The sequence below is a fragment of the Condylostylus longicornis genome, unplaced genomic scaffold, assembly GCF_029603195.1.
Source record: "Condylostylus longicornis isolate FDR11 unplaced genomic scaffold, ASM2960319v2 ptg000010l, whole genome shotgun sequence".
In the NCBI taxonomy this organism is placed as follows: Eukaryota; Metazoa; Arthropoda; class Insecta; order Diptera; family Dolichopodidae; genus Condylostylus; species Condylostylus longicornis.
In genome coordinates this window covers 15,631,790-15,642,514 of record NW_026577979.1, presented here as the reverse complement: position 1 = coordinate 15,642,514, position 10,725 = coordinate 15,631,790, and the positions used below count along the sequence as shown (strand labels likewise).

Below are 10,725 nucleotides of genomic sequence, written 5' to 3'. Positions count from 1 at the left end.
AATAAAATATAAATATGAAAATTTGATTTTGAGATTATCTTGAGATTTGAATATATCTTGTTACTAAATTCGAGTTACATTAGTTATTTATGAAACTAAGGTTGTGTTCATGTTGGCTGATCTTACTTTGATCTGAAAAAGATCAAAGTAAGATCAGCCAATCAAAATATTTTTGTTTAAAGAACTTCTACTCTCATATAGTCTGCATAAAATTTAATGCTCTAAGAATTAGAAACTGGCATAATTTAAAAATACAATTCAAAAGTTATAATTATAAGGTGAAGATGGAGAAATCAATGTTAGTTAATATTTTAAAATTCAGTTAAGATTCAACTGTTTTTAAAAGTACGAGTAGAGCCGATTCCTTCAGTTTTTAAATGTTCTGCTTTAGAAACGCCAACTTGAGATTGAGCTGACAGAAGTAGAATTAAGTTTTAAGATTTGCCAACATAAATTTAACCTAATTCAAGCTAAGAGGTTGCCCGTAAATTACATCCATACCTTACGCTTTACGGCTTATATACGTTCCATAAAAATTTGCCGCAAAACGAAAAGTCGTAGAAGTAATCTATATTGTTCTGATACAAATTCATACAAATTCAATGGGATCAGTTTCAAAATCACTAAATATGTAATATGATTTATCATTCAAAATGCATTTTGTTTTTTTATTTTTATTGTTATCAAAAATACATTCATAACAACTACATACCCTTGTGCAACAAAAATAACAGACTCCAAAGACCAATTAAAATCCAAAAATGAAACAACTATTTCTTACTTAAAATAACTGTATATCTACATATATAATTTTCTTAAAAAACGGCTTTAATCCAAAGACAATGAAGAAATGATAACTTACAAGTTACTAAAAAAAATTATCTAATGTTGTTTGTAAACAAGAGAAAATAGAAGAGTGCAAAATTGTGAGATTGCACTTGCGATCACAAAAGTGGCAATATGTTGATAAATCAACAACGAAAAAAGTTTTTTTTTTCCCGTTGTAGCGAAATCGAAAACGTGCCTTAAATGAAGAGGGTTGTTAGAGCGAAATGTCCTATAAGGAGCGGTCGTGTTGCGAGGTATGGGCGGATACTGTTTTACACCAGCGAGAGCGTTGATTGGTTCCTGAATTTTTTATTTAATAAAATAATTAAATATTAAATAATTTCAAATAAAAAACCAATTCAAAATTTATAGTTTAAAATAAAAGTTATTAGATCTGGTTGTATTGAATAAAATTTCAAAAATAAAATAATTTTAATAAATATCGAAAAATTTATTTTAATTATAATTGTATCAACAATTATAGCATACTTTTAGGGTGTCGCTGGTAATTTTCTTAGAGTGGATTTAAATCATTTAGTGTGTTAATAAAAAAAAGTCTTTGAAATATTTAGAAGATTTTGTATTTTACATTCTATTTGTATTATATTTGAATTTATATATTTGATGACGAATAGAATACGAGTACATATGCACTTACTTTTGATCAATTTGAGATCTAAAAGCTTCTTGTTATATCTTTTCAAAATAAGTACAATAATTATTCCAAATAAATACTTTATAATTTTTAATCCGAACGAAGTACATTTTGTTTGAGTAGCTGAAGTTTAAAAATTATTCGGTAAAATTCCATTATTGAAGCTATAAAGTCTTGAATTTCGTATAGTCGCATTTATTTTATGGACGAAAAAGTATACTGTTATTGGCTGTGGGACAGATTATGTCTTTAATTTAAACGTATCGAGGTGTATTTGACTGTTTAGTCAAGAAACAAGAAAGAAAAATTATGGTGCTTAATTTCGGTAATATAATTTTAATAGTTTCTAAAGTATAACCAAATAACTATTGAAGTTGTATATGGCCTAGTTACCACAATAAATTAAAAAATTTCAATCACATCCAATTTAATAGGCATTTTCATTTGTGAAAATTTAGTCAGTTTAGCTCAATTAGTGTTTGAGTTATCGTTGGGGCGGATGGACGAACGAACAGACATACACGGTTAAATCGACTCAGAATTCGACTGTCATCAAAAGCATACATACAAATCTTAAACCGTTGTTTTTTAGAGTTACAAACGGTAAGCAAATTTATAATACCTTTCAAACATATGTTCGTGCTATATAAAACAGTTCGCTTGTTTTTTAAACACATTTAACACGTTTTAGTGGTAAAACTATGAAAGATAGAGGAAAATGTTATATGAGTTAAATTTTACATTTCATAGTAGCGCATCGAAATAAAATATAACAAAAATTTTCGAGAAATTTCAAGTTTTGTGAAAAAAATTTTAAAAACAAAAATTCTGAATTTGACGAGCTGTATCTCGAAAACTATGTCTCAAATCAAATTAATTGTAAGATCAAAAATAATGAACAATCAATCGCCTGTAAAACAAGCTCCTAATGATTACTCTATGTTGTATGATTAGAAAGTTATAAGCATTTATTTATATATGCAGGAAAAATCTGGTTCTTTTTTTTCAACAGGCTGTAGCTCGAAAACGAGTATATCTGCATCCTTCTCCCCCACCCATACAATTTTTTGCTGGAAATTGATCAAAGAATCATCCCTGAAATTATTTGCCACCTTATGTGAAACACCTTGTATACATATATTTATGTATTGACATTCTAAAAGTGAATTTTTATATTATCAAAACTGTCGAAACAAAGGTCTCAGTTTAGAAAAATTTTGTTGACAAAAAAAATTCCCATATGTAAATGCAAAAAAAAAAGTAAAAAATATATAAAAACAAATATTTGTTTTATTCAATTGCAATATCCCGCACCCTAATATTTGTGATATGCTTACAATATTTTATACATAGATACGTGCATATATACATACTGACATCAAATTTCGATAAGATTAACAATATAATATCAATAACAATAATTTTAGATAAGAATTAAATTTTCAGTTTATTTCAAGTAAAGAAAAATTTTTAATGCCAATCGTTCTTTAATTTGGATTTGGACGTGAAATAATTCAGTGGGTTTAATTGACAACATTCACAAAAATTTTGAGATTCGAATTTTGGATTTATAGTTTCTATTTTTATTTTATTTAATATGGTATACTATACTCAATTAATATTTTTTTGTTTAATTGTTGGTATTTTAAATTCGCGAACTGTAAATGGAAATGTTATTAATTTAACATTTGATTCTGAAAATGATAATTTAATTGAAGACACTGACAACATAATTCAAATATCTGATATGGTAACACCAAAAATTGGTGGTGAAGGTGAATCGAATACTAATATTATAGAGAGAACAATTGAAGATGGTAATGGAAATAAAAATTCAATACCGGATCAAACAAAAGTTCAACAAACAATTCGATATACTCTAGGACATCACAGCTCTGGTAAATTTGTGTTTCTTTTTGAAATAAACTAATTAAAATTAAGAAATATTGAGACTGCCTGATTTTATTTCGTATTTATAAAATGAGTGCTACAATATTATTATTGACAACGGCAAGTCGGTAAAATTAAATAATAATATGGTAATTAAATTATAATAAAATAATCAATAGAGATAAAAGTGTATGTGAGCAATAATGTGCAAATTTAATAACTTGAATTAAAATTCTGATAAAATTTTTATTTGCGAACAGGAATACCGTGGTCTTACCATTGAAGTGAAATTCAATTTTAGAATTTGATGTTTGGCTACTACGATTCCTTATTACAAATTAGGTTGATAGGCAAATTTTAATTAGTTTTATGTTAGTGTTTTGCTACTCTTATTATTTTTTTTTTTTCTCCTTCTTCACTCCTATAAGGAGCATAGGGCTAGTTCATGATATCTATCATGTCCTAGTTTCTATAGTCATAGAGAGTTAGCTAGGTAGGTGACTAGCCTACCGTAGTTCTCTTATTATTACATTGGTATTAAATATTGTTTGAGTTCATATTTTCATTGGTAAAAAATTTCAAATAAAAATTACAAGTACTATCGCGCATTGACAATTAAGATCATGCCTACTTTAATCAACAATTTAGCTTGAATTCCCAAAAGTAGATTTCGATAAAAATTTTCTGAACGATTGAAAACGTTTTCCAGACAAATTATTGATTTCTAATTGGCACTCCTCTTTTAAAATTTATATTGATTGCGGCATTATTGGAAAATCTATTGAATGTCTGGAATCTATTGCCCATTGCGTTACATAACAAAATATTCATAATATAAAATTTACTTCTAAGTTGGTTTTGCTTTCGATTGCCAAAAAAAAATTTCTGATCTTTTTATTAAAAATTAAATTTTTATAATTTTTGTTTTTTAATTTCAGTTGACAAAATGATCGCTCAATCGGCCAATAATTATCATTATAACAGTTTAATGAATGTTGTATTAAAATTATGTTACCCCAATTCAGGTGTTGGATCAATAGTAACATATATTGAAATTGTTGTTGATCAACTATCAAAAATTGGTCGAGCTTATGTTATATCTGGAGGAATTGGTCAAAGGCATATATGTATTGCTGTTGAAGCGAATTCAACAAATTATTTAAGTTACAGAGCATCATTTTATGGCTACTGAATATAATTTTAATTTTATTTTTATTGAAGAGTATGGAAAAATAACAAAAATAATTTTGTAAAAATTTAGTTATACTTTTTTTTTTACTTTGATAATAAAGCAATTTTTTTTTTTTAATTTTAATTTTAATAAAAGCATAATTTAATGGAGGAAGTGTTGTTGAAATAAGAAGAAACTGAATAACCAGTTGAAGTAACCAATTATTTATATGTAGAAAATTCTGTAAATATGATCAATTTGAGTATATGCAAATTTTCCGTCATACTTGTCTGGTCGCATGAAAATGTCTATTAAATGAATTCGAATCAAACAAAGCGACCAAAACTTTTATTTAAAAGAAGCAAATCCCTTACTCAGTTAACCAATTTTAACAAAAAAAAAAATCTGGTATAAGAATTAATATAAACCCAAGCGAATTTATATTTGTCTCTCTAAAAAGAAATATAAAAGCCCTGACCACACTTCCCGTCAAATCAGAAAATTGCCAAAATATAAGCAAAAATATCTTGTGAGCCAACAAAAGTAACATTGTTAATGTAAGCATTTTGTTCCCCATGAAAATAATAATTAAATTTAAATGAACTACTTTGCCAACTTACCTATAATTTAAGTCACTAAACATTGGTTCTTTTAACAGAAGCCACCCGCATTAATTCATATTAAATTTGAGAAAATGTGGTTAACACATAAGGCAATATAAATTGTAGTAGATTACCTTATCTCGTAATTATTTTAAATAAAAAATAATCATTTAAATGCGAAATAATCATTTTTCCGTTTTAAATTGTCCTTATCTTAATATTTTCATTGTGGTAACGATTTGGAGTATAGATGCATGAAACAATATCCGTTTATTATACCAACATCCAAGTTTAGTGCTTATTGAGAGATTTTAAAGAAATTTGACTTTAATTTTTTGAAGCAAAGACCTCTTTGTCTTTATTGTCTGCTTTATTAGTGGAACATTTGTTCGTGACTGACCATAGATGCTGACTTTTGTGTATATTTGTACTGAGATACACGTATTTGCAAACAAAGATACACAGAATGACAAACAAACATCCATGGAAAACTAGTTTACTTAGGATTCCGTAGCATGGAAAAACGCATTTCCGTCGAAAAATTGACATACGAAATTTGATGTCATCATATAGCTTCCCTTTGTGCTTACAACGCGTTTGATTAAACTTAAACAAATTTAATTTGTAAGCAGAATTCATTTGTCCCCCAATATTATTTTTTTCGCTTTCCCTTTTGTTTGTTACAAAAAACATATACATGCATGCATATATGTTTATGTATTTTAGAAGAATAATACAAAGAATTCGTTTGTTCGTTTCAAATTGTTTACATTAATTCGCACTATATATATGTATATATATATGCCAGTACGAAAAACCGTTCCATACAATATGCAAAATTTTATCAAATATGAAGCCAAAAATTTTTAGTTTGCAATAATTTTAAAAATTGTTAGAACCAGTTTTGTTTGAAAGTTTCACAAGATCAGTTCGCTTTCACATAATTTATCGCATTATTGCAAAATTTCTTCTTATCCGAAATGCAAATGTTCATAAAACTAATATTAATTGCTTGTTTAAGTTTCATTATTTTGATTTCGAATCAACAAGCACATGGAAAAATTTTCATTATAACATTTGATTCTGAAGATAGTTATTTGAATAAGAATACTGTTGATCAACTTAATGTTGAGCAAACATTCATACCCGTCGATGAGGATAATGCAGTTAGAGCAGAAGATAATCATGTAACTTTGGATTTGGGAAAGAAAAACGTTCGATCAACTGAAATATATAAATTCGGACGTCGAACTTCTAGTAAGTTTTATACAGTTTTTGCCAAATATATTTGAACTAAGCTTAACACTACATTTCATTATTGAAAGATTTGAAAATTTCTCGTCATACACGCGTTCGTTCAATTAAAATTTTTATTTATTTTCTATTTATTGTCAGTTCTATGTTCTTTCAAAATTTCAATAAATAATTTATTTAATAAATAATATTCTATTATATTTTACAGATTATATTTTCATATTCGAATTATTTAGTTATTTTTTCCTATAATTTTAGACGATAGTTTGATTATTAAAGCAACCGATAGTTTCCAATATGACGATGTTATAAATGTCATTTTAAACATTTGCTATCCAAAATCTGGTATTGGTTCAATAGTAAAATATGTTTATATTGAAGTTGATCAGCTAAGTTTTGGAAATGCTACTATTATTTCGGGAGGTATAGGTGAAAGAAGTATATGTATATCAATTTTTGCAAAAACTACATATTACTTGAATTATAGAGCATCATTCTATGGTTATAATTGAATTAAATGAGCTAATCAAAAAGGAATATAGTTAGCTCTATGATAAAAGCATTAGTTTGTAAAATTATTAACTGTATGAAGGATCTTTTTGAACAGATCGCATAAATTTTAAAAATTTTTATATTCTACAACAATAATAAAACTGTCTTAAAAACTATGAATGTCTTTACTTAAAGAAATAGAAAATTAATCGAAAAAAAAACGCAATTACTTGCCGTTTAAAACGTGAATGGAAACTGGCGGGAACGTCACGTACAACTTAAATTCAAATATCAAAGGAAAAAGACAATATAATGGTTAGACAGGGTCAGTCAGTTGTAATTTTAATAGACAATGTATAGTGAAATTGAAAAGGCTTTACAGATCAGAAAGTAAGAGCTTGAGAAAAACTTATAAAAGAAGGTATATTCTTCATACTTTTACAATTTTTTTAATTACAATGTGCTAGTGTAATTGGAAAATGCACACATATTGAAGTACAGTCGAGCACATTTATATTTACACTCTTTTTATTTGCAAAATAAAATTTTTATTAGTTTTCTACTACACTGTCATCAATGAATTCATATCAGGTATAAGTCATAACAACTTTCAGTTTGTTTTAATTCTTACCCTTTTAATAAAACATTTGTTCATTAAACTATTTTGGCAATATATTTTCAAGAAAAATAAATAAGACTAAAATATTAAGTGATTTGCTACATATTTACTCGCTTTCATGTCAACATGCATTCATATATTACATAGTGTATCTAACCACATTATGCGGTATGCATTTGTATCACATGTTATCATATAAATTATTTCATATAAGCTTATTCTCAATGAGACAATTTCATTTTGGCAATATAGAACGACGTGTTTAATATTAGATGAAATATTAGATTGTCACAATCTCAACACTTTTTCCACGGAGGAAAAAAATAACAAGTAAAAACGTTTCAGTCGGTATGAACCGATAGAATTATACCCTGCACCTTTCATTGTTGTATAGCAAATCTGTGAAACCATTCTATAGAAACTTCACGGATATGTCTGACCTATAACTGAACACACAACTACCAAGTTTCATGAATCTGACTTTATTATTTTTCCAAATATTTAAAATTAGCTTTTGGAGTTGTATAGCAGGCGCCCGAACCTGCCAAACAATTCCACTAAAACTTCCCTAATATATCTGATCTATAATTGGACACACTACTGCCAAGTTTCATGAATCTAACTTTATTACTTTTCCAAATATTTAAAATAAGCTTTTGGACTTGTATGGGAGCCACTCGAACCTGTCGAGCAATTCTACCAAAACTTCAGAAATGTCTTTGACCTATAACTCGTATAATTGGACACACAACTGCCAAGTTTCATGAATCTGTCTTTATTATTTTTCCAAATATTTAAAATTAGCTTTTGGAGTTGTATGGCAGGTACCCGAACCTGCCAAGCAATTCCACTAAATCTTCGCAAATATATCTGATCTATAATTGGACACACTACTGCCAAGTTTCATGAATTTGACTTTATTATTTTTCCAAATATTTAAAATTAGCTTTTGGAGTTGTATGGGAGCCACTCGAACCTGTCAAACAATTCCACCAAAACTTCAAAAATATCTTTGACCTATAATTTGACACACGACTGCCAAGTTTCATGAATCTGACGTTATTATTTTGCCGAATATAAAAAATTTGCTTTTGGAGTTGTATGGCAGCCACCCGAACCGGTGCAGCTATCTCATTAAAATTTTTATAGCATATGTAGAATATGATTGGACACATGTATACAAAATTTTATATTTGTACCTTTATTAGTTTTTGAAATCATTAAAATAAACTCTTTGAGTTGTATGCCAGCTACCCGAACCCGTTGTCCGAATTGGTCCAATAACAATTGGGTTCGTCCTTGGCACAAAAGAAGCAACTTGTGAAAGTTTGGTGTCGATTGCATTATGCGTTTTTGAGTTATCGTGCGATCGGACGGACGGACATGTCTAAATAAACGCAGAATTTTACGCTAAGTAAAAATATATATAAATGTCCATACCGCAGATGACTCCTTCAAGTAGTTACAAACTCCATATCAAAGTTAATATACCCTTCACGAAGTGCAGGGTATAAAAAGAGAAGATAATAATTGTAACTATTTGATTCTTTAAACTTGTTTAACTTTTCTTATTAAAATGCTGAGTATCGTAATGACGAGAATCGTTGCTAATCATGTTGCTAAAATTTGAATTTGTTTTTGCAGCACAATCGCTTCTGGTGTGTCATATTTAAAAATAAAACAATAGGTAATAATATTGAAAAAAAGAAAGAAGTTACAATATTGAATATATCAATATTTTTTATATCTATTAAAACTTTGCAAAACAAAAATTTGTGTATGCAAACAAACACTTTCATAGGACATAGAATTTTTAAATAGAAGTTTTGTTTATATGTATATGTGCTGCAATTAAGCCGTATTCGACTGTAAATATATGTTATTATAAGAGAATTAAATTAATTTTTTTCAATTTTGCTTTAGTATAATCCCATATTTTCTTTTGCACTTATAAAATCTGTTCTATTATTTCACTTCTGTTTTATTTTTGATGACCGGTATCAAAAAGCTCTTTTATATAATATTATAACAACAAGTCAAATTGTCATGCTTTCTCTCTCTAGATGTCCAAGCTTGCATTTTTGTTCTGTTGTTATTAAAAAAAAATTCTCTGTTTTATTATGTTGGTAATATTGTAAATTTAAATTCATAATTAAATGGTTTTTGTATTCACTTATATGATTTGAATATGATTGTTGTCTTCACTAAATTTATAAAATTCATAATAATTTACTGATTTGGTATAAATTTTCCGCCGTATAATGTTAGCAAATGTTAGTATGTAATTATACATTGTACAATAAAAGCAAAACGTGAACTAAAATATGTAAATTTTTGTATCTGCTGATGCTGACAAAAACAACCTGCTTTGTTAATTCGCTTACATTCTTACAGAATTTCGTATATACAATAGAATTCAGATAATTGTACTTAAAAAATTCTCAAGACCTATAATAATATCAAGTACTATAATATTATATGAAAATTGATTTACGATAAAGTAAATTGTAATTAAATTATTAAATATATTTGTAATAAGCATAAAAAATTGAAATTTTTCTTATTTCTATTATTGCGTTTTAGCTGGGCTTTAACTTAATATTGTTGATTGTAAAAACTTTTCACTCATTCAAGAAAGAGTTTGTGAGAGAAGAACGTCAATGAAATTTAGGACAAATGACACTTATTCAATTTTCGCAAAAATCGCATATATTCATCAGACATCCAATGCAGTGTAATGGTGATATTGAAATACGATATATGATAACTTTATTATGGTCTTTGATTTTTGCATTAAACATGTTTCTTAGTATTTATTTCTAAATTGTACTCTTACTAAGTATTAATTTCTAATTTATGGAGTTGCTCAAAAATTTCATTAGGATTTATATATAGAGAAAATTTAATTACATAGCAAAGTAATTTTCCAGAAATTTGATATGTTGCGCTTGTCCGAAATAACGCTTAACTATACTTAGATTGGCAATTTTAACTCTTGTTGACAAATATGTATATATTTTACATTAATGATAAAAATATGAAAAACAATATTGACTAAAAGGTTTCTTTTAAATTTTTAACACAAAATTCAACTTTCTTAGGGCTATATAAAATTCGTAATTACATTCAACTGATGCTCATAACTTTTTCAACAATTTCGGTAATACTTTCATATATATTTCGAAAAAATTCTTCTATATATATTGAACAATTA

General features: G+C 27.2%; 2 protein-coding genes across 2 annotated transcripts; both read left to right on the top strand.

The window, feature by feature from the left end:
- Positions 1 to 2,986: 2,986 nt before the first annotated feature.
- Positions 2,987 to 4,688, top strand: LOC129619111 (uncharacterized). Its single transcript, XM_055534196.1, has 2 exons — positions 2,987 to 3,381; positions 4,312 to 4,688. The coding sequence occupies exons 1-2, from the start codon at positions 3,081 to 3,083 to the stop codon at positions 4,563 to 4,565; spliced, it is 555 nt and encodes a 184-aa protein (XP_055390171.1). The 5' UTR covers positions 2,987 to 3,080; the 3' UTR covers positions 4,566 to 4,688.
- A 1,382-nt stretch (positions 4,689 to 6,070) lies between these two features.
- LOC129619132 (uncharacterized) lies at positions 6,071 to 7,060 on the top strand. The gene is made up of 2 exons (XM_055534224.1): positions 6,071 to 6,403; positions 6,659 to 7,060. Exons 1-2 carry the CDS (start codon positions 6,127 to 6,129, stop codon positions 6,910 to 6,912), a joined length of 531 nt encoding a protein of 176 aa, XP_055390199.1. The 5' UTR covers positions 6,071 to 6,126; the 3' UTR covers positions 6,913 to 7,060.
- Positions 7,061 to 10,725: the final 3,665 nt, after the last annotated feature.

Bases quoted from the DNA above. Each gene is read 5' to 3' on its own strand.
- LOC129619111 (XM_055534196.1), top strand. From the start codon at position 3,081: ATGGTATACTATACTCAATTAATATTTTTTTGTTTAATTGTTGGTATT. The intron at 3,382-4,311 runs GTAAATTTGTGT...TTTTAATTTCAG, and splicing joins TCTAGGACATCACAGCTCTG to TTGACAAAATGATCGCTCAA.
- LOC129619132 (XM_055534224.1), top strand. From the start codon at position 6,127: ATGCAAATGTTCATAAAACTAATATTAATTGCTTGTTTAAGTTTCATT. The intron at 6,404-6,658 runs GTAAGTTTTATA...CTATAATTTTAG, and splicing joins ATTCGGACGTCGAACTTCTA to ACGATAGTTTGATTATTAAA.